General features: G+C 36.9%; 1 protein-coding gene across 2 annotated transcripts in view; it reads right to left on the bottom strand.

Moving 5' to 3' along the window:
- TUSC3 (tumor suppressor candidate 3) overlaps positions 1-25057 on the bottom strand; it is a 131150-nt gene that overhangs the window by 46687 nt on the left and 59406 nt on the right. For both annotated transcript variants that reach the window (XM_063335874.1, XM_063335875.1), the window contains exons 4-6: positions 24043-24183; positions 23366-23506; positions 13023-13112 (exon numbers count right to left, since the gene is read on the bottom strand). In XM_063335874.1, the coding sequence (XP_063191944.1) occupies positions 13023-13112; positions 23366-23506; positions 24043-24183 (372 nt within the window). The remainder of the gene's footprint in view (positions 1-13022; positions 13113-23365; positions 23507-24042; positions 24184-25057) is intronic.

Here is a 25057-nt window from a genome sequence, read left to right as displayed (position 1 = left end):
GAGGACTCAAAGGCTATGTTTATATTAGTGAGTAGCATATACTAATTGTACAAACCAAATATCCACACTTTACTATATATAACTGTATGTAGTTTCTCTTTGGTCCAATGGACTGACCAAACAAGTAGCACCTGCGAGTGCACTGGCTGAACTCCTGAAGTCTACCTTCTGGCTTCGCTTCATCCAAAAGGACCATAGTCCTTCTGCCCTGTACAATGCGAACCAAAGTTTAGAAGGGAATGAAGTGCACGCCTGCTTGAACTAAGCACTGGTGTGGGTGAACCCACAGAAAACGAAATGAAAAGATAAGCTGAGCTTCAGAAGAACATTTCAGGCTTTGGAGGAGGAGAACAAGGTCAAGAGATAACTAAGAACCCGCTTATGGAGAAGGATATTAAAAAGTTGAAGAAATGAAAAACATTCAGAAAAAGAACTCCTCATGGTAGACTGGAGACTAATTTTCTACATAGAATTTAAAGAGATACTACTAACAGCAGACTCAGTGATCGGTATGTGACACCTGGCAGATTCTATCCTCAGTCACCCACTGGTTCAACATGAAGCAATAGTATTTTTAAGCACGTTTTTCATCCAAAAAAGGACAGTAAAGACAAAGGAAAGAGAAAATAATTTCAGTTAAAATGACATGAGTTGATTCAGTAAATTAAACTGAAAGATTAATAGTAACACATTTAAAACTTTCAATTCAAGATTTTTACATTTCAAAAGAGTTCAACTGAAATGAAAAATTAATGAGAGAAGTCAACTACACTAGAAAAATTTGGTGAAATTTGAATGAGTCAGAGATGAACAGTTTAAGTTTCTTAAGCTATGCTGAATCTGTATCCCACACATCTTAAACATAAATAAATTAGTGACCTTTCAGGGAAGGATTCCAGACCTAACTGATTAATAATCCCAAACGGAATACAATGAACAACCAGAGTTCAGAAAGAATGGAAAGAAAACTGACTAGCAAAATCATTTCCCTCTTAAAAGGTCAAGAAGCTTAGCAATAAAATGAAAGTTGTCAGGAGAAAAGCTGAGGTGGCTCTGCAAATGAAATTAAAACAGATAATTTATATTTCAACTATGAAAGCAGAGAACAAAGAAGTTAATATGCAGTAAACGGTGGTAATGACCCAATTTCTGAATTTTTTTTTCAGCAATGCTTATGATGAATAAAAGGGATATACGGGTCCACAGCTGACAGAATGCATCTATACCACACAGAAAGTTGAAGGAAAACTCAAAAAGCAGAATCCAAAACTAGTACATAAATCTTAAAGCCCCAATAGCAAATTATTTTTTTTTTTTATGTATGTATTCTAGCCAAGCCTGAGCATACTAACGTAAATGTATAGAAGAGCATACACAGAAACAAAACACATTCTGGAAGGAAGTTCGATTTCAATAACATGAAATGCTTCTGAATAACTTTTGAAATAAAGACCAATTAAACATATGAAGGAACATGAGAAATGAGACTGAAATACAGCACACTTATTCCAAAGAGATAGATACCAGATTCATCAGGCACAATCTCTTTCTTAAGGTAATTAATCGTCTTGACAAAGAAAATGTGCTACTATTTATCTGCACTTTGACAATTCATTCTGTTACATGTAAAGCTGGAGAAAAATGGGGTTGGAACAAACATTATAAGCAGGCTGAATAACTGGCTCAATGGGAGACAGAATAGGCTCTTTAAAAACACATAAAGGAACTCTAGATCTTGGGACTAATTTATTAAGTTTCAAATGGATGACTTGAGTGCAAAAATAGGTACTAATGAATTCAGCTGATGCCAGAAAGGAACCGAGGGAAAAAACCACCGCTACATTACATGGGAAGAAATGAAGGTTATACATCAAAAGTCAGAAGGATTTCCACAAATTATGGTCTCAGCATCTGAAAAAAACTCAGCTAGAAAAAGAAGTATCCACTATAGAAGTACAGGCTGAATATGATTCATTAATGTGATCTGCCTATTAAAAAAATCAGTCAAAATCAAGGTAGCAAGTATTGCATCTGCAATCTACCCAACAATTAAAAGAAGTTTCACTTGAATACAAGAGGTGGTACAACAGCAATGTAAGCCAAGTCTGAGACAAAATCTTAATTAAAAGTCAAAGATTTTGATAAGACACACTTGCCCGTGACTGGACAATGTACAAGTGCCCTCCCACTGCTATGTACTCATACACTATGAATCAGCATTACAGTTATTTGCTGGATCAGAGCTGTATGAAACAGTATAGATGGTCAAATGCAAAAAAAAAAAAAAAAAAAAAAAACAGGGCAAAGAAGAAGGAAAAAAACTCAAACCAGTATTATGCATTTGGACTGAACTTGTTAACTTGGTAGTATACTTATGTTAATAGCCCAACCTTACAGCACTCTTTAACTCTCAAAGGGAATAAGTTCCACTGAAAAGAAGCTCATTTTAAAGACATTAAATATATCAACAGACATGTGGACTGGTGACCTATACCAGTAAATTCCAGGATTCTGCTGGAAGTTGTTTCTGGTTGGGTTTTGGTTTTTTTCCCCAGTTGTCCTTTTCTTTTTGAAATTGCTGTTGTGTGTTCTACTATTTCAGTTGTGCTGTCTATTTTCAGGATTCATTCTACCCTGTGCTACATCTGCTATCTTTTTGTGAAGGTATGTTCTTCAATTTACACAGAAAATAATCCTCTGAGTAACAGGGGTTTGGATGTCTCTCTATTTCTTCTAGAATTTATTCCTCAGCTTTAAAGAGGCCTGTTTGGAGAGGTTTCAATTGATTGTTCTTCAGTAAACGAAGCTTTCCAATATTTTAGTAGGGTTAGGGAAACAGGAAAGTAGACAAACAGGAGAAAAAAAAAAGACAGAAGAAACACAAATTACAGTCTGTGTACTGTTTTTATTTTTCCAGTTACTCAAGGTGTGCAATATATTTGTAGGCCTGAATTTAATATAATGTTTTTAAGGGATGAAAGGGATACAGTGGAAAGACAACAGTAGCAAACACACTACGGTCCCTCTGTGAGCACTACCTAAAGCATATACGTTCACATCATGTCCTTGTGGTCCTGTATTTTCCAGAGATAATTAATAATAATGCAAGTGACCAATTATTGGGATATTAAATGACTAACAGCATGAATTTAATTCAATTTTGTTCTTAAATCAATTCTTGAAATCCATTCTTAAACTGTGCAGCTGATCCAGTGCTTGCATTATTTCTGCTTACTGTTGGTCGCATACTTCCAGTTAAATGCACATTCAGAAGGTGAAGTAACTAACATCGACAAAACTCTCTCCAATTCTCTATCGTGCCACACAAAAGGGCTGAGTACTACTATGCCCAAATATTTCTGCACACTTTCAGATTTAAAGTTTTATTTTTACACACAAAGCATTTTAATGGCAGTATACCTATTTGCATTCTAAAGACAAAGCAACTTATTTTTCCCCACATTTCCAGAATGAATAATATCTTAAATGACACCACCAAACAAGATTAGATGGTGTTTATTCATTCACTATACCATTCATTCAAGTGTTCTCTGTCTATAGGTAAATAAAATGACAATAATTGAAAAAATGATTTTCATTTTAGTTCTATGACTCTGGTATTCAGCAACAGAGAAGATTATGGGCACTGTTGGGCCCCAGGCCTTGGGAGCAAAAATCAAGGTTGATGCAAACACAGACCGACCATCAGTGAAGGAAGAGTTGGTATGTAAACTATTCCAGGAGCTTGATCCCTAGCAAATCGATGGGCTGTGATGTTATCCACTCAAGGAGAGGTGGCTGACATTGTTGTGAGGCCACTCTCCATAAACTTGGAGAAGTTGCAGAGATCAGGGTATGTCCCAGAAGACCGGAAAAAGGCTAATGTCGCCTCCATCTACAATAAGAAGGGCTTAAAGGAGGATCCAGGAAATAATAGGCCCATCAGTCTTACTTCAGTCCCTGGGAAAGTTATGGAACAAATCCTCCTGGAGGCTATCGCGAGTCAAATGAAGCATGTGATTGGGAAAAGCCAGCACAAATTCACAAAGGGCAAATCGTGTTTGACAAACTTGATCATCTGCTACGACAAAGTAACCTGCTCAGTTGAGGTGGGGCAAGTGGTGAACCTTGTCTACCTGGATTTCTCCAAGGCTTTCAATACTGTTTCCCACAGCCTTCTCCAAGAGAAACTGATATGTTTCTAGATAAGTGGTCTGTGTGGTGGGTGGGGAACCCAGACGGTGGTCAATAGCTCCTTTTCAAACTGGGAACCTGTCACAAGTGGGCCCAATGCTGTTTAATATGTTCATAAGCGATCTGGATGATGGGATCAACTGTACCCTGATGACACCAAACTGAGTGGGGAAGTGGACACCTTGGAAGGGAGAGCCACCCTGCAGGAAGACCTGGATAGGCTGGAAGAATGGACTAACAAGAATGAAGTTCCACAAGGACAAGTGTATGGTCTTGCACCTGAGAAAACATAATCCAGGAGTGCAGCACGGGCTGGGATCTACCTGGCTGGGGAACAGCTCTGTGGAGAGGGATCTGGGGTTAATGGTGGACAACAAGCTCGATATGAGTTAAGAGTGTGCTGCTGTGGCAAAGAAAGCCAACAGGATGTTGCACCAACAAGGGCATCACCAGCAGAGACAAAGAAATCATTATCACACTCTATGCAGCATTCGTTAGGCCACACCTGGAATTCTGTGTGCAGTTTTGGTGACTGCTATACAAAAACGATGTGGACAGGCTGGAGAGGTTCCAGACAAAGGCCACCAAGATGATCAGCTTCCCAGTTCTGCTGTATGAGGAAAGGCTGAGAGAACTGGGTTTGCTCTGCCTTGAGAAAAGAAGGCTTAGGGGAGTCCTTATCACCGTGTTCCAGTATTTAAAGGATGGCTACAAAGAAGATGGAGACTCCCTTTTTACAAGGATTCATATGAAAAAGATGAGGGGTAATGGGTACAAGTTACTGCTGGGGAGATTCTGATTGGACACAAGAGGACGATTTTTCACAATGAGCCATTGTAATACTCTCCCCAGGGAAGTGGTGAATTCCCCAACCATGGACACTTTTAAGATTTGTCTGAAGAGGGTGCTGGGCCATCTTGTCTAGGCCATACTTTTGCCAAGAAAGGTTGGACCACATGATCCTTAAGGTCCCTTCCAACCTGGTATTCTATGATTTTATTAATTCCTTCTTTTATCTGACAGGGATTACTCAGTCTGGTTAATATAAATTACAGAATTATGGGGATGCGCAAAAGGCACATGAACATTTTTTTTGTTTGGAATTTTTTTTAAGAACAGCAATTACAAAAAAATAAATAAATCATAGACCAAATTCTTCTTTTATTCCACTGACCCGTATTAGAAGCGTGAAGGGCTGGTAAATGCAGACAACTTCCCTCTTTTAAATGATAATGCTATTTTCTCTTCATGTAGAGCATTCTGCTAGCTAAGTGACCTCAAAACCTGTGAACATGAAGGAAGTCATTTCATGTATTTGTTTATTGCTCAAAACCCAGATTTGTAAGACTTTCAGCAAAGAACTCTTTTTATTCACTGTACCTAAAGTTAAAGCTCTCCCACTTTTAAGAGCTTTCATATAAATATTAATGATAGACTTTTAAGTGGAACGGTGAAAAATGCCTTCTCTTTTCAGTACAAACGTACAAAAGAACTACAATCTGTTTCTAATAAATGCGAAAGCTTAATTCTGTAAGTATTGAATACTAAGAAAATGTGATGTACATTAAATCTGCTGCTCAACCCACTTCTGTGCATCACGTTAGCTTGATGCAAGACACCTTTAAAATGTTTAAAGGGTAGATCAATCTCAGTTGCGATATGCAGAAGTAAACTCTCCTCCGAAGGGCTGTAGATTAACTTTTCTAACCAACACATGTGGCAGTTCTGCAATGGCTTTTAACTGGCAGACAGGAGTAGTGCTTGCCTACGGGTAGTGAAAAATTAAAATAATTCCTTGTTCTAAAGTTTGTGTAAAGCCCACTCCTTTTGCGAACTTGTTTCTCAACAATGCGGACATAAAGAGAGTTTGAATCCTGACCAGCAATCAGGATAGAAGTTAAATTCTCTCTTCTTCATCCTCCAAGGAACACGGACAGAGCAGTTGGAAAAGAATCATTCCCTTTCAAACATTCTTGGTGACTTTTTTGATAAATATAGCTTACCACTTACATAGCCACAGCAAGACAATTGACTTAGCAGTGTCTGCTTCTACATAGAATGTTGGCACCAGAGCTAGACCAAAAAAAGTCAGAATAATTTTTTTTCCCATAAAAGCATACAAAAAACATTTTATATTTATCAAAATATCAAGTAGCAAATAACTGTTGCCTTGCAGATTAAAAAAAAAAAAGAGTATGAAAAGTTCCTTAAGCTCAATAAAAAAATAACCACCATAGAAAGAATAACCACGATAAAAAGGTATATCTCTGAACCAGAGATAATGGGTAAATTAGTCCATGAAGAACTGTCTAAAGTATGCTGCTTCATTTACGTTAACGTACTCAAATGCACGTTCCTTCTCTTGACATTGTTCACAGGCAGAAGAGATATCTAATCCATTACACTGAAATGACAGCATTAGAGCTTACTACCAAAACTATACGGAGCAGGAAGAGCTCTCCAACAGAAAAACACACCACGTCTATAACTCTGGAAGGCTCTGTAGGATAGAAAAGTATTCTGATACTTGCTTAGTAATTCGCAAGACAATTCCCAACTGCTGAGATTTTACTTCAGCAAAAGGAACATCTGCACTCTTGTACTATAGATTATCTTTCTGCAGGCAAGAGGAAAGACTCACAAAATCATCCATCTAAAGTAGTGAAAGACTGTGCTGTGGAATAGGGAAAATATGGTAGAGTTCTTTCCTCCCTTCTCCCCCACTCCCTCAAAATTGTTGAAAACTCGTAAGATTTTAGAAGAAAACAGACATGCTGAAGCTGTTTAACAGCTACTGGAAGGACGTCTGCACAGCTCTAGTCAGCGAACAGAATCCATACGGAGAAAAGTCTCTATGACTACTCCAGCCTTAATGTTTTCTCGTTACCAGTGTGGATACTGTAGCAATATCATGATAGCGCTAGTGTCACGTAAGCTAAGGTATACTGTCAGGAGCTCTGGAAAGGTGTACTGCTGGGCTAAGTCTAATTTTATTAAAGTCAGTGTCAAATTCTAATTAAGAACTCAGCTAAACCAGCTTTTACTCAGGAGAACGATAAAATTTACCTTGACACTTCCTGAGGGAAATAAAAATTTTAAAAAAATAAGTTAACAGGTAAAATTAAAAGAATGATGTGGATGGTCAAACACTGGAACAGGCTGGGGAATCTCTAACCATGGAGACATCCAAAATTCACTCAAAGTGCTGAGCAACCTGACCCGCTTTGAGCAAGGAGCTGGACTAGATGATCTTCCAATCAAAATTATTTTATGTGAGAAGGCTCTCACCTTCTCACATCTACAAAACCAGTGAAGTCCAGGAAGACAGAAAAAATAGATTCCTAACTGGCACTCAACCCGGGTTTAAGAAAATTGCTCTTGTTCTAGTAGTAACAGAACAACATGAACATGTTTTTCCCTTGCGTCATTCTGGTTTCCCATCTTAAAAAAAAAAAGCGTATCTTTCTGTATTTCATTATGATTCTATCTTCAGATACTTCGTAACTTCACGTATTGGAGGACTCCCCTGACTTCTGACATAAAAAGAGCTGTTCTGTACAAAACAGTTCTTTCAAATGAGGCTAAATTGCTTCTAGGAGCCCATCTACACTTAGTAAAAGGTGGGCAGAGAGGGAGGGAGGAGGACTGTTTGTTTGTTGAAAGTGGTATCCGTCAATTAAAATTGGATTTCTGCTGTTACAAGCAGCAATTAAAATCTAGCCCTCTTTTCATTTTATTGGATTTTAGCATGACAGACTACTTGCTGCCTGATTACTTGTCTGAATTTTTTTTCTTTTACTTGATGGGAACATGTTCCATCCTTACTCAGCCAGAACTACAGTATTTGCAAAGCAATGGTACTATCTGAACTTTTACAACATGGATGCTTCAAGAATTGACCATTTTAAGAATTTAAATTTAGAGCAACGCTTCTGTCATGACTATTTTCCTACCTCCTTTTCTCCCCACAATAATAATAAAAAAAAAAACAGGGTACAAAATATTGCGTAAGGTTTTCCTTTTCTAATATCAAGGTAGGAAACACCTTGGTGTGCAGAAATGCCAGCTATGGTCAGCTACAATCATCCTTGCAAACTTAAAAATTAGGAGAGGTGTCTTATACAGGTTAGTACTTTTCCCAACACTAGTTCAGATATGATGTTGCCCATTTGTTAATGTGCTGCTCTGTTACTGGAATTAAGATTGCTTTATACTGGTTCTAGATCTTACGCTGCCGATTGCCAAGTTTTTTAACTAAATCAACATAGGTGTTTAAATCAAAGGCTTGAGAAACCCTTTCCGAGTTGCAGCTTCTGAGCAGACTCACTGCTTTGATGACCACAGGGAAGTTGTCTCATTAAATACACTCAGAAAGTAAATAACCTACTGCTGTATCAAGCATACTGACATAAATAATGGGCTATTCCAATAAAATATTAAGAAGTATTTTCAATAGCGCTATGGTTGTGAATTTTGTCAATAGATGCACCAAAATATTGCTGTAGTACTAATGCCAATCTTATGTTAGACACTTATATAATAATGTGTATGAGCTTTTTTTTATGCAAAAGCAAGACAAAAATATAATAATAATTTATCACACAGCAAAGTGAATTTTTTTATATATTGAAGCAGCTACCAAGAACTCTGGCCACTTTCAGAAAAGTTGGACATTACAAATACAATCTTGGCGAACTGGACTTCAAACATGCTTCCGGATAGATTGAAGGCAAAAGGACAACGTATTTACTGTGACTTCCTGAGCTTGAAACGGAGTTAATCTTTAAAACTGTTCCAAGAAAGTTCCATTTATTTTAACTAGACTCATATGAAAAAGTCAAGCCAGAAAACACAGAAGAATATACTTGAATACATGACATTTTTTTCCTGCTTAGCAATAGAGGACTAAAGTGAATTAAGAATCTTGATATTCTAAGCATAAGTTTTTCATACAGAATACCGTAGTTTTCCGTTGACAAATGCAAAAATGAGTAATAGCAGTCAAACATATTTTTAATTTAATTTCTGAAACATACAGATCACCAGATACCCATATCAGCTAGACCATTTGAAAAGTGATGTTTTGAAGACTGCTCCTGAATAAAGATCAGTGGTTATAAAACTGTGAAACGTAAGTAGAAAAAAATAAAGAATGCTGAATAAATGCCACAATTGAACAAATATAAATATTTGATCTGGTATCGCAAGCTGTTCTACCTGAAAGATCTGCTAAACAGATATAAATTGCTTCCTAAGGACATAATATTTGTTATGCTTAAGCCATTTTAAGAAGCTTTTAAACTAAAAGACACGTTAAAAAAAAATCCAATTAGTATAGTGGCAAATAATACCATTATCCATTTCACAAAGCTTATGTAGGAAAACCATCTAATATTTGACAATAAATACACCACATTTCCCTCTTCACCAAAAAACTTTTCAAACTTCTAATAATTTCTTCTCAGAGAAGGTAAGAAAATTATGAGCTTTGAAAACCATCTCAATTCAGTTTTTTAGATCAAGCTTGCCCTTTGTCCTGTTCTTATCTATAGTAAACTTCCAACCATTTTAAAGATGAGGTCTTGAGCATACTGTGTAATAAAAATTGTAGAATTCGTACCCAAATAAAAAAAAAAAAATGGCTGCTAATCTCTGCATAGGCATACACAAATGCTTTCGTAGCCATTGCTGTTATTTGATTAAAAGCTGATGAAAATCTAATGAGAATTCTTTGCTATGAGGTCAATTGAACAGCAACAGAACTACCTCTGCAGGAGGCTCAAAAATATGTAATTGCTTTCTCCAGCTTGCTACTTGTCTCACCACCAGCTCTATATAGATCAAGCTCTGAATAAAAATCAGAACTCTCCCAAAACTGTTTATATATACAGACACCAATGGGGCGTTTAGTTTTCACTCTCAAACCCAGTAAAATAGGTAAAGATTTTAGTGCCGCACAGTAAGAGCCTAATCCTAACAAAATTATTATGCAAAAGACAGAGAACTCCAAAAATATAACAGAGAGAAAGAATGTGTCAAGATAGAAGATGAGCACCAATTTTGTCAACCTAAACCAGAACTGAAATATCAAACAGTACTGTGTGATTCAGCTTTCTACATAAAAATTGATGCTGCTTTCATGTGGACCCAAAAACTGAAATTAGCTGACGGCAATGGAGAATAAAGGAAGTAACTGCAACAACCTCAATAAGAACACACCAGCCTCACAGGATAGACCCACACAAAATTACAAAATATGGTTCAAAAGCTTCACTCAAAGAATACTATCAGAGAATTAACATAATTTATGTAATCAAGCAAAGAATCATAAATGCAGTGCACAAGCCAAAGATTTTAATAACTGGTAATGTTATTTTACAAGATATTGGCACTAGTAAGTAGTGTTGTTTAAGTAAAGCAAACAAATGTCTTTTCATCTTTTGAAAAAATAGGAATTTAAGGAAGAGAAATGAAGTGTCATCCAAAACTATGACAAGAACAAAGCAAATAATAGGAGATATCTGAAGCAAGGAACAGTTTATGAAGACAGAATATCATCACTTTCAAAGTCTGGTGGCATATCAAGCTCTACAGCTAGTACAGAACTGAACCACTAACTCCGATTAAATAACAAAAACTAAGCATTAGTAAATTTGAACCTAACAAGAAAACAATTAAGCTTGGTGAACTATTCTATGCCTCCTCTTAAAAACAGAATTTTACATGGTAAGACTGTGAACAACGTTTCAGAGTATTACATGCAAGTAATCCTTGTACAAAATTAGCATGGAAATTTGGAATTGCTGCTAAACACTAGACATTGGAAAGAAAGCGAGGAGTTAAATTTCATCCAGATGTAAAGAAGACAGCAGTTGCTAACTTAATGCAGGGCTGTGTTACAGTGAATTATCATGGTTGAATAAATCTAACAGAAGTGTTAGATAAGCACTTTTATGATTTCAAATTCACAGGAACGTAGATAAGGGCTAGAAAAATGAAACAGGAAAATATTCAATAATGGCATTTGAAAAAAAAAAAAAGCAACGTAAAATAGGTAAAGGTTTATAGAATCCTTAGTAAGCTCCTAACACTGGTAAAAAATAGAGCTTTACAACTACAGTGGTCAGTGATACCTTAAATAAATCAGTAACTTGGTGACCCTGAATTCTTAGGATCTGACTGGTTTTGCTCACCTCACCGACAGAGACATAGCTCTAAGGAGGTGAAAGTACTGCCACATATGAACAAGGAAAGACAGGTAAATCTGTCACAAAATAACTTACCTGAAGTCATACAATGCAGAAAAACCAGAAAAGAAGGTACGTGTATTAACTAATACAGTAGCTCAGTAAACTAGAATTTAAAATACTCTCTACCCTTATTTTCCTTATTTAGTTGTGTACGTTAACACTCCCAAACTAGTAGCTTTTCAGACATTCAGATAGGACATGAAGAGTTCACACCTTGAAAACTGAGAGACAATGGCACAAATTCAGGAACAATTAAAAGGATATTTTTAAATGATTTAATGCAGTCTATACTTCAGAAACAGGTCTGTAAGAAGGGCAAAGTGTATAAAACTGGATGTGGTAAAAACTAATTTGCTTTTTCTGTGCCGTATTTCTCCTTTCTGTCACTCTGTAGGAAAGCATCATAAATTTAATACCGCAAGGCAGTAATCGAAACCTCTAAATTTTTATAAACACAGTGTTTTACAGAGATTATTTATTATATTATCAGTCCTACTTCTGCATAACAAAATTGACAGATGGAATCATGTCATTTTATGACATCAATTTGCTGCTACATTCCTGATAAAAAGCAAATTGGTAATCAAATTCAAACCATCATTTTTTTGCTACTCCAATTAAGATACGACACAAAGGGAGCTTCGAATAATTTTTTTCTTTAAGACATAAGGTAGTCTCCTTTAACCAGTGATGGTCGAATTTGAAAATAGCTCGACAGGGCACTAGTCATGAAAAAGCTTCCTGACCACTAAGTTCACTGCAAGGTTTGTAGATTCCATCCCAACAACTTGCTTGAAAAGCGATAAATAAATAAAAAAAAAAAGTGGCAGAAACCAGCAAAGGTCCTCTTTACCTTCCCAGTAAGCAAAGAAAGTTTCTTCTTCTGAACTCTCATGGACATTTGCTAATTTGTGAGCAGGAAGGAACAATCAAGAGAATTCCTTCAAAGACAGCAGTAGCAGGATATAACAGTAATTTTGGCAGTAATCAGCTAGTGGTAACTTCTTAGTAAAGCTGATAAAGAATTTAAAATGAGGGAGTAAGGAGATACAGGAAGAAGTTCAGTGGAAGAGTTACAGGCATAATGGAAAAAAGCACCTGAAAATATTTGTCATCTCCTTGTGGAACTAAAATGCTCAAGAAAAAGAGAGATAAGAGATTACAAACCTCAAAGGTTTGTGTAAATGGAGCCTAGAAAGAAGAAAAAAGCCAAACTTGCTTTTCACCTTGTGAGGGAGGGAGCACATTTCTACAAAAAACCACAATATCCGTTTATCTTTGGACAGCGGAAATTGTGTGATATGGAACATTTTATAACATGTTCGCTACAGCTGGGAGCCTGGTGGAAAGCATTTTGAAAAACATGGCCACCCATTTCATTGCTCAAATCAAAGACGGTGGAACTTTCCAAACATCTGAAATTACCAAAATAGACTCTGCTTGCAAGTGGAGACTTATGACGCTGGCACATTGTCATACAGTGCTATGGGACTGCAATTATTTGCTACTGTAGACTCACTGTAGGGAGTGACTATCTATATATTTCCCCTCAAAATAAAATTAAAAGAATCAACTCACCACTTGTCCATTCTGAGGATTTTTATGTGCATACGGGGGTCCGCGAATGTGATTCCACATCTGACCAGATGTCATAGCAAATACAACACACTAGAAAAAAACAGAAAAACAATATACTCATTTATTTACGTGGAGGAACTGAATAGAAAACCATTCTGCTGGTGATGTTTGTTTCAGATACATAATTGTTTACCTAACCAGACACAGTACCTCTATTTGATTTTTAGGATAGGGTTTTCAGATGCGTTGCTCTCATAAAATTCTTAACGACTTCTGTTAGAAAATGAGTTAGCTCAAGACAGAAATTTTCAAAATCTCACTTGAAATAATCCTGTCTTTATGTGCACTTGGAATTGCCACATTTACACATCTATATGGCAAAAAGCACTGATAGCAGAAGGCATTCATTGCAAATATTCTGCAAACTAGTGTTCGAGATTTACATAACCTTTCATGAAGTTATTTCTGCCTCTAATCTAATATAAATATTTAGCTTAACTGTTCGCTTTCAGATGTATGAAATGATATATATAAAACAATAAGAAAAAAACTTCCAATTATCAAAAAAACGTCTGTCCCATTTTATGAAATTCTCATTGTGTCCCCTATATGACTGTCGTTCTTTTCAGCTGTGACAAACAACAATGGTTGAGTTAGTAGAAAAAGTGAAACTCCCTATGGAATGAAGTGCGAAGTTAGGATAGGGGTGTATGAAAACTGTAAAAACGGACATTAATTCTTGCAAAAGGTCATACTGCAGAATCTACGTGACAAACATCATAGTCATAGCAAGAGTCTTTTTGACTACCTTAAAGATGAAAATACAGTATCTTTTGATTACCAAATGAGAAAAACTGAAATGGGAAACTTGTCACAAAAGAATGTGTCTTCTGACTTATCAGTATAGATATGTCCATTTTTACTGTACGTCAATATTCTCGCCAGCAGAGCACAGTCACAGTGATGGGCCTACAGGAAAGACGGGGAGGGACTCTTTATCGGGGAGTGAAGCGATAAGATGGCGGTAACACTTTTAAACTGAAAGAGGGGAGATCCAGATTAGATATCAGGAAGAGAGTCTTTACTGTGAGGGTGGTGAGACACTGGCCCAGGTTGCCCAGGGAAGCTGTGGCTGCCCCATCCCTGGAAGTGTTCAAGGCCAGGCTGGATGGGGCTTGGAGCAGCCTGGTCTGGTGGGAGGTGTCCCTGCCCAGGGCAGGGGGTTGGAACTAGATGGTCTTTAAGGTCCCTTCCAACTCTAACCACTCTATGATGATCACAGAATGATCAATTAAATCAATGATAATTTAAAGCAGATGGATTGCAAATGTAAAAATTCATACTATGATGGTTAACTAAACTAGAGTTTACTAAAACCCTTTAAAGGGTTTTCTTCAAAGAATGTTTAGTAACACATTTGGGAAATAATTGTAAGCTAGTGTAGCTCTGTGTCCCCATAAATGCAGCACTGCCACTGCTAGCAATATGATTTGAACAAACTTTGCAAGGCCTTAGGACTGAATCATGTCAGGCTGTAATCCAAATCTGCCTGGGCTTTCCTGGATTCTTTTTTTTAACTTGTTTAGCTGAAACAGCAATTTTTCCAAAGACCAGGTGGCTATGCCTAGTTTACTTTACTTTTGCTTACCTTTGCATACCATAATATTTTGTTTTCTATTTAGGATGAAATAATTATGACCAACAAAATGCTGTAATGTAGGCATGGGCCGATAGCAGACAACAAAAGCAGAAACACGGGATGTCATGCACCAGTATTGAATGATAAAAAAGGATTACACTGGAGACCCTAAGCCAATAAATATTAACCAATGGTGAATTAAAGACGCACAGACATGGGACATGGTCAAAACCAGTTTTAGGGATAATGAAGAGAGGAAAGGACAAGCATCTAACATACGTAAGACAATCCCCATTTACTGAGTAAGTTTTCATGTAAAATGTTGCAGATCAGTCAAAGAAGGACAAAGTGTAAAAGTAGCCCCACGTGGACCCTAGAGCAAGGAGGAAGAAAGCAGCAGCTTCATACACCTCCCAGCAAAGAACCTGGAACCCTGACAACTCACCATAGCATCCCCTCACCCCAAAATGAAGTCAATGTATGATCTCAAGATCCAGAGAGGAACGGTGGAAGAGTAACCATGACATCAGAGAAAGGGAAAGATACTAGGAAGTGTGCAACGTAACAGTGTTAATTGTGCTGTTAGTATTGAAACTTTCTGTGCTTGTAATAGAAAGAAAAAGAAAATAATGAAAAAAAAATGTTTTCATATCTGGTTTAATAATAATTCTGTTTCTTAGTGTTAAGATTTCAATTACACTAAGAACAGATTCTTGGCTTTAAATATAAGGTGTATATTTCATTTTGCCGTTAACAGGATTTGGAGTGTAACAGTATAGTAATTAATGTGGCAGATGAAAGAATACTGGTAGTGATTATTAGCAAATGGATTATGTTTTAATTAATAATATGCAAAGAAGTGAATAGAATATATGCTTCCATTACTGGGAAACGGTAACAGGTAGTTATTTCTATCCCTTGCAGATTGTTTTAGCAGAGAAATTTTTACTGCAATTTTTGGTGATGAATCAGACAGGAGATAACTTATGTGAAAGTACAAGAGTGTAGAAAATGAAGATGGGGGTAACGAAAGTGAGGTGAAAGAGCTATTTTGAAAGGTCAAAAGTTAGCTGAAAACTAAAACATCGAAAGAGAACATGCATAGAGTGCATAAACTGTGGCCCTCAAAGTGAGTTTTCTATGAAAAGTCATTTTACCCATTCTTAAATTACTGTATTTAATTTACATTCTCTAGGGCCAAATCTGCTTCCATATGGAACGAGTAAAAAAAACCCACCTCCTGTTTTCATACCGTCATATACTTTATAACAGATAAATCTCTCGAATTACTGAAGATCTTTAATGCTTGCCAATAGAAATACACTATCTCACAACATGGTAATCTCTAACAAAAAAAATGTCCAGGAGACACAATAGTGGGGAGAAAAGGAAAGAGTTAACAATATGGTTGTTTATCCTGAAGGTGTCTTTCATATTCTTCCAGTTCAGACTCTCAGTGACCAAGAAAACTAATTTAGTACATTACATCCTGGATCCACCATGATTTCCTTCCATCATGCACCTCTTTACTGTCTATTTCAGGACAGGCTCCTTTTCGGGAGCCAAAAAAAAAACTCAAAAAACCCAACATTCTCCAACTTGTCCTTTGTCCTCTTCAACTCTTCATTTATTTTAAATATCCTAGGAAGAGTGCATTTCCATCATATTCCTTAAGCAAGCATTTGGTATGCTACAGATAGCACTTGACATTCAAGCTCAGTTTGCTGTGTTCTACGTTCTCCTATTACAATCAACCAGGTGAAAAAACAAACCACACTGGAAACTACAGACTTCTACTGTTTGTAATACACTTGAAATGCACACTACTATCTGTAGAACAGACACATGCATCTATGATACATCACGCTGATACACAATGCTTACCACTTCAAACCCCATGGTTTCCATAGGATCTATGGCTTTGGGATCCAAAATTTCTAGAACACCTTGCTCAGTCACCATTACTGTGAGTTGGTGTTTCCCAGGACAAAACTTCACCTATGAGCGAGCAACTTGTTCATGCTCACAACTGAATATACTGTGGTTGCTGGCTGCCTAGCTTCAACTTCATGCTGTTCGGACAGCAAGGTGGTTGAATGTTTGACAGAAGATACACGTGCTAACCAAGCATGATTTCTTTTTATGTGACCTCCCTGGAGGTGTTCAAGGCCAGGCTGGATGGGGCTTGGAGCAACCTGGTCTAGTGGGAGGTGTCCCTGCCCAGGGCAGGGGGGTTGGAACAAGATTATCTTTAAGGTCCCTTCCAACTGTAACCATTCTATGATTTACCTTACGGGTTCATATTGTATTTATTTCAATGGAACAATTCATATGCAGAGAAATGGCCCCTTTCTGCAGTTTTCTTGGATCTTGTCAAAGTACAAAGGACAAAAACTGGGGAACAGGAGAAGATTCAAACTGAGGCACTTTTCTCTGAGCACTTTGAAAGATATTCAACTCCATTTACAGACTCCAGAGTGGAGTCTGTACTTCAGCAGTTCTAGAGAGAAGAGTACCGCGAACACCTCTTTCATCCACCTGCTCCCTTCTTTCTCCTTGTCAGACTCCAAGAACAACGCTTTAACTGCTGCATGCCACTTGAATTATCAGGGGAGTTCAAGGTTTAGCTATTTTAAGAGCTTCCCGATTTAGGTAGCTCATTCTGCACACAAGTGATAAAAGCAAACAGAGTAGATCTACATTAGCTGGTGTAGTACAGAGAGGGAAGGAACAATGATTTGCTACAACACATTATGGTTCCAGGACTAAATGTCCATAGGATGTCTTCAGTGGCAATGATGTTCATCCCTATGAGCACTTCTAGGTGAGTACACTGTATGTGTAGACAGGATGCTCAAGGACCTTGTTAATAAATTGAAAGTGGTGCATTCTTGGTGGCTTCACAGTGTGTGACTTCAGCCTTAGTTTTGTTAAGAGGGAAACTGCTTCGAGCTCACCCGTGGTGCACCTGTGGGTGTACTACAAGGCTCCTAAAAACAGACACATGGTAAATAAGCACCAAGAGTCCCACCAGAACACGGCATTGCTAGCAAGACAAAACTTTACAGGTAGGTGGGCAAACTTTCTTCACTGTTCTTGGTCTTGCAAGCTTTTTCAAATGATTTGGGTTTGATACATTACTTCCTCAAAGACGTAAGTTTTGTTTAACGCTATCTGCGTTATCTATTAAACAAAATTACTAGAGACTTAAAAATCCATTTGGTATGCATTTTGAAGTGAAGCTTCTGACTAGCAGATACTATACAAAGCAGATCATTAGATTTCTCTCTGTAAGTTTATACCCCAGAATGCAGCAAATACTTTGCAACATAAGTAAAAATAATGAAATTCTAGATTCATTTCTGAATATAGTTAAATTCAAACACAGTTTCAAAAAACGGGAGGCACATGCACGCAGTTCCGTACATAATTTCTATATTGTTCTGTACATGTAAGTTTCAGCCATTTCACAATTATTATTTTCAAGAAATGTAATCCTTTCTCTTCAGTTTAACTTTGCTTTTGTACTTAATGAAGGCGACAGAGCTGCAAGATCTGTACTCAATTTCTAAATAACAGTCCTTCACTTACTAGAATCTCCATACGAGAGATACAATTCAAGGACAGGGAGTACAACACAGGAGCAGAGAGAATGGGGGTTTGTATCTTTAAAAGGTTCTCTGCATCTCTAAAACCTCTAACTATGGGAAGAAAAGGAAACTAATAACCTGCATTTATTGCTGTTCTTTTGAGATGCCTATCTACTCACATAGAGGAGCCTGACTTTTTCTAGCTGTATCTTCGAGTAAAACACATTACTTTTTTATCCTCATTCCCAGAAGGAGGTAAAGAAGCCACTAGTAGCCATGATACCCTTCAAGCTCTTTTGGAGCAATAACCGATGATGAATGTGCTGTACGGTCTAGGTACTGTGGAGTATATCAGCACAGAACACATTTCTCAGAACCATTAACTGTTACAACAGGAGTAAACACGTGCTTTGTCTCCTCATTCAAGGGACTTGACATATCTTGCCCAATAGACTCAAATTCGAGGCAGCTGCCCCTGATTCTGAGCACAGACTTTGCCTTCCCAGATTCCACAGGTATGCAGGCAAATCTGAAATATACACATGAAATAAAACTGAAAAAACTGTGCAGAAACCCACAGTGGCAGCCTAGTAAAGAAAATGCTTTAAAAAAAAAAAAACCTAGTAGTCCACATTCTAGCCAACTGAAGAAATAAATTCTCAGCACCAGTACTGTTGTCTAAAATGTAGCAATTCCTTATCTAAAATGTTATAAATTTGTCCAAGTTTATACCATCTGACATTTTATTCTCTGTGCTTAAGAAATTAAGAGTCTTGACAAAAATCTGAATTGCTTCTTATCAGTATAAAAGAAAAGGACCCTGAAAATATCTAAGGACGGAAGTCCTTCCTCACCTTTGTGCTAGCATGCCAGTCGGAAAAATATCCATAGATGAACAGTAGGATTTGAATTAAAGTCTAAAATAATCTAAGGGATACATTTTGTATGTGATCTCACGTGACATCTTTTGGGATTTTATGTACCGTGACTCAGTCTTCCTGCCTTGGCATTCCAAAAGTCTTCTGGGTAATGTTGCAAGTAAAAATGCCTACGGCCTGCAAGATACTGCCAGACTCTGGGGTGCTTCAATGAGGGGATGAAACCGCTAATAGCACTGCTGTTGCGCAAGCTAACGTTGAGGATAAAACCAACTCCACAGTCTTGTGTGAACTGGCACTGGAATCAATGTGTGAGATGAAAGCTCTGGTCTTGCTTCTGAGAGTATCAAAACCATTAGACGGATCACTAAAAAAAAAAAAAAAAATCGCATTCCTAAATATTCTCCTGGTGCTGGAAATATTAAATATGAGGCAACTTTTTGGTATCAATGGAGATATCAAATAAAAATTCAGTCGACATTTCTGGGATCCCGCCAGTAAAACCATCAGAAGCACTTTATGCTGAGAATTTTTTTCTGATTTTTAGGAACAGAACATTCAATCCGGCAAAGAGGCACTGTCCATTTCTCCTTTACATAAAAACTATCCAACATTTGGGAGCATAAAAGCTCTTCAAGACAAAAAAGCTCTGAACAACAAGGAAAAGAAAACACGAGACTTGTCTGTTTGCAATGACACAGTTTTCAGCTACTGAATTCCAGGATATCTATGAAAGAGCTTCAGTTGAAATTAAAAACGTTATTTTCCATATGGTTCATGAATGCTGGCTACCTAGCAGTACAATACCTCCCCAAAACCAGTCAAACCCCAAAACTAAAGGTTTTAGAAGAAAGCTCCTGTGCTTTCTCGGTTTGGCAACATCTGTAAAAAATGTCAATAAGGAACAAAACAATTGCCAATACTCTGTCAAAGACATGGGCTTCCAGTAGATTTCATGTATCTTGTCAGGCTTTCCCTTTTTAACTTGTTTTTTAAAGTTCAAAAAGGAAAAAATATTCATGAAGAATAGAATTCTTTAAAATTAAGTATTTATTAGTTATTTACACCCTTCAGAAAAGGATTTTATTAGGCACGACTCGCTCCCCTTACCTAGACACCATCTCCATTTTTCCTTCTAATGAGCTTTTACGAAAAAAGAAGCTCTAAGTTTTACTGGTAGGAAAAAGCACCATGTAAGAGAATCATAACTACACAGTACCTTAGAATGAATATACTAATGACTGGCCCTTTTCTTCTATAGATCTTGACACATTCTAGTCATTTTACAGAACTGAGGTCATCTGTGCAAAAGCCTGCAATCTGGAGTCCCTGCTGATTCCACCAGAAAGAACTTGTAACATCAGCTTGCGTGTCCATGTAGGTCCGAATGAAACCAAAAGGACTTGTAACCGCATGATCTTTGCTAAAACATCATTTTGCAGTATGGGGCTTTGACCACATTGTGAAGGCAAAAGAAGAGTGATTAAAAAAAGGGAAGCATCGGCTCAAGGCCATGATTAATTGCTATATACTTTCAGATATAAGACCTTTTTCTAAAACATCCTCTAGTGCTATTCGTTTTTAAAGGAAACAGAATTTTACAGGAAATAGTATTAGCAACAACATTAAATGGCATTAATGCCATTTTAATTCATTTTAACTCTACTATTCCTTGTCAATGCAATCAGCAGGATGACAATTACCGAGTGGCATTAATACAATTTCGTTAAATGTTTGATCACATTTGGACATTGACCCCGTCCACAGGGGTTCAGTTGAATCCGATTGTAAGTTTTCCACGTTGCAATTTACAGTTATGTTCAGACATAAAATGTCCAGGAGAACAGCAAATATTTTAAGAAAGTTGAAGTTAAATATTTTAAGAAAGATGTGTTAATTTTCTTAATTTAATTAGGAAGTTAATTGTCTTCTACTGTTTGCTGAAGGCAGATTGCAATAGAATGATTCTTGATTTGAAGAACTGATTTTTAACCTCTGGAATACAAAAACCACAATCGCCCAAAACATTCAAACATTAAACTTCTGATCTGAAAACCTGAGGTATGAAACTGGAAAAAAATTGCTGTCTCCATAGATACAGTGCATGGTAAAACGAAGGAAATAACACTGACTACATATCTTTACTTGATTTTTGACACAAACATCTATTTCAGTGTGCTAATTATTGTTTTACTCAGGTGATCTCTAGAGTTTAGGGGTCCAGAAAAAGAAAAGTTAGACTGATTCATATTAAATTTGAGCTTTCTGATGGTAGTGTATCTCTAAAAAGTATTATCATTTAAAAATACCGGTAATCTAGAAAAATATATGGAACTAAATATGACAGTCTTACTTTGGAAGAGAACTGTCAAAACTCTGTGCTAGAGCTCAGGATGCTCCAAATGACATCCTGGAACAAAGCAGAGATTCTGCCCCAGGCTCTCCAGATCAAAAGGAAACATCGTTCTACTTGAAATCTAGTCCTTTAGGTGGTTGATTTGAAATCTTGTTCTTCATTCCTTCCTCAATGTACGGGGTAGATTAACAAACTGCTTAAACAAAGAATACTGCCATGTACATGAGTAGAAAATGCTATGATAGCACAGGAGAGAAAAGAGCACTATCGGTAGCCATTATTCAAGAGTAATGCCAAATATTAAGGAACTCTGAACAAAGAGCTTGCTTTAAGATCTTGTTAATCATTTAGATATAAAAATGAATTAGAGCCCAACAGGTACTAAGTAACTTCATCTTTGAACTGACGTAACAAAGGCTGCCAATGAGCCCATCAGCTGAAAGCTTCAGAAAAGAAGCTATCTTCTCGTAGTGTTGAATCGGAGCAGAACAGCAAACCATCAATACAACATGGCTTTGAAAAGGAAAAAAACAGTGATAGAACATAACAGTAACCTCCTTCTAGCAGAGCTAAAATACACAGAATTATAGCAGTACAGCCCAGGTTGGAAGGGACCTCAAAAGACCATCTGGTCCAAGCTTTTGTGGGAAAGGGAGCCTAGATGAGAAATAAAATATGAATGTTGCTGCACAAGAAAACTCATATTCCATCCGCAGTCCTAGCCATCTGCCTTCAAAGAAAGGTTAATTCATATTGATGCAAGTTGAGAAAAAGTCTTTAAAATGAAGTGAATAGATAACCTTTTACATGGAAAAAAGAAGAAAAGCCTGGCTTACGTTGTACAAAATGCGTGGACAAATTTTTAAAACATACTGTTCTCAATTAATACATTGTTAACACAGAAGGAAGAAGCGCCATTAAGCTGTAAAATGTTGGACTGGACTTGATAACCCTAGACGCTATCGCAGTGTTGAGAACCATGGCCCTGACTCTGTGTCCCTGAAAATTCAGCCTTAAATGCTGCTTCTCAGATTTTTCCTCTTCTGTCAGTCACAACGATGGCAGAGGAACGAGTACTTATTGATACGCCTTAACTGCCCCCTACCACCCTCACCTGCTATTTCCTATCTAAAACCGAGACAGCTGCCTGTGCGGCACAGTCCACATTTTTCGTCAGTCTACTCAGTTATTTGAAAACTATGATATAAATAAACACACTGCAATACACTATTAAGCACGTTAAACCTTAATTTGTTATTTATGGACTTAAGAGTTTAGTTGCCTACTATTTCAAACAGACTATTGGCTAGTTTAAGAATTTCCTCAGAGTTAATACTATAAGATCATCCTATTCTCCTTTAGGTTAACAGTGGAATGTTAAGGTCAGTACTACCGAAAACAGTTTTGGAAAGACTTCCGCCTTTTTCTTTGTTTCTTAGTTCTTTTATCATTTTCTTGCAAACATATAAAAGCCTTTGTTACCTTTCTTAACCTTTCATCACTCTAAAGCAATACAGTCGGATGTTAATACCCACACCAAACCAATGATAACATTACTGCTTTTACAAAAAAGGGCAAGTTGAACCACAGCAGTGAACATTAGTAACACTTTTTACTGGAAATATTTTCTTGGTAAAGTTCAAACAAAAATTTGCAGCTAACTATCAGAGAATTTGCTAATTTTCAGTGAATCACTCATAGTAACTGATAACCACTGCTTATGAGAATTAGCCCCAAAGTCTAGATTATGAATCTTTGACAGTACTGTTCTGAACAATGTATTAATGCCATGGTTTTTAATTTACTATGCAAGTAATGAGGACAGATATGTTAAGATAAGAAACTAATAAAAAGCATATTAGTAAGGAAAATCTGCATACCAGAGCTGCCATGGCCCAGCCAGTTTTGTTGTAGATGAACTCTAAGTTATTCCTTCGCAGATATAACAAGCCACCAACAAGGGATACCAGAAGAGCCAGTGCAATTGTACCAGAATAATTAGGAGGCCTGAACACTCTAATCTGGAAAAGATAAATGCAAATACAGATCGCAAATAAATGCATACATACAGATCACCTTCCATATAAACAAACAGGGAGCATCCATAAAGGTATACTTAAATAAGAAAAAAATTGTGCTTCCTTTAATAAGCACATAATATGAAAAAAGGTTTAAGCATCATTTTTAACTGTTCAACTCCAAAACATTATTTCTTCAACAGATTTGCAGGTTGTGTGTGAATCAGGAGCAGCTACTTTGCATCTATCTGTTCTGTATACAGTTTTGCAAAGCACATTTTACTCATTAACAACTAATTATCACAATACCAATGCTTGTTTTCAAACAGAATAAGACTACATAAAATTTAACATATAATCTGCAAACTGCAGAAATTACCACAAGTACCATGACTACGTTTTTTTTTCTTTTCTAATTTGTTCTAGAACCTACACTTGCAGAAAAAAAAGCATTAAGAAAAGACCGAATTTGTCATCAGCCTGTCTCAGACTACAAAGATACATTTGGCTTCAACTTTTAAAATTGTCGAAAGACTTACATGGACATCTGTTCTGTCAGCTATCCATTTAGCTAGCTGCTCAGCTGCAAATCCGATTCTCTGCAGGTCAAACGTGTCAGCTCTCTTGGGTTTACCTTTTGGAGGAAAATGCATGAAAGTCGGGGCAGAGTTCATATTCAGCTACAAAGCCAGGAAAAATAGAAGAAAAAAAATTAGTTACTATATCCTCAAAAATGCTTACCCTTCATGTATAAGGCAACACAAGTCTAATTAGCATGACAAATATTATTTGCCTCCATATGTAACTTTTTTATACATCTTCATTTATAGTCCTGCAAAAAGAGTGCTCAGAATATTCCTTCCTGTAGATTCTCTGGGATGTTTAATTACTCAGAGTATTTTACCCACAAGCTTTTCTGAGTAAGAGTATCTTATGCTTTAAAGTTCTCACACACTGTAAGAACTCTCCTGTAATTAGTAAAACAGAGACCCCCACACCCATACAATCTGTTAAAGTATATTAGGTTATAGCTCCAGGGGAGGAAAGAAAGCATTGAAATAGTTCAACGTTGTTTCTCTTGCCTAGCTCTCACCAATCTAAAGTTAACTAGACTAAACTATTCATCTAGCCTTCCACTGGCTTCAAGACAGACCATCCAATAGCAACTTGTCTTTTTTGAATCCTGAAAGGCCTGAATAACTAATAATAGACTACTTAACCTTGCCCTGAAAATTACATGACTCTTAATCCATGTTTTGATGCCACTGGAACTATTCATAATACATGAAAAAACTCAAAAGTGATAAACAAATAGGCCTACATCTACATTTGCTGCTTTAAAACTCGACTTCAACGTTGCAAGGTGGTAGAGGAGAATATAATTTTACTATATAAAATTCCCTCATATTCAGTCCATCTCAGAAACAGAGCAATAAAATACGTGAAAAAATGAAAATTAACATAAACAAAATGAGGGGAAATACTTAAAGATGATGTAATATGCAGATCTTTAAATAACAAATGCAGAGTAAGCTTGTTTCATTCCTGCAAATC

The sequence above is a fragment of the Chroicocephalus ridibundus genome, chromosome 5 (assembly GCF_963924245.1).
Source record: "Chroicocephalus ridibundus chromosome 5, bChrRid1.1, whole genome shotgun sequence".
NCBI lineage: Eukaryota > Metazoa > Chordata > Aves > Charadriiformes > Laridae > Chroicocephalus > Chroicocephalus ridibundus.
The sequence above is the reverse complement of the archived record's forward strand: the minus strand, read 5'-3'. Positions and strand labels throughout refer to the sequence as shown.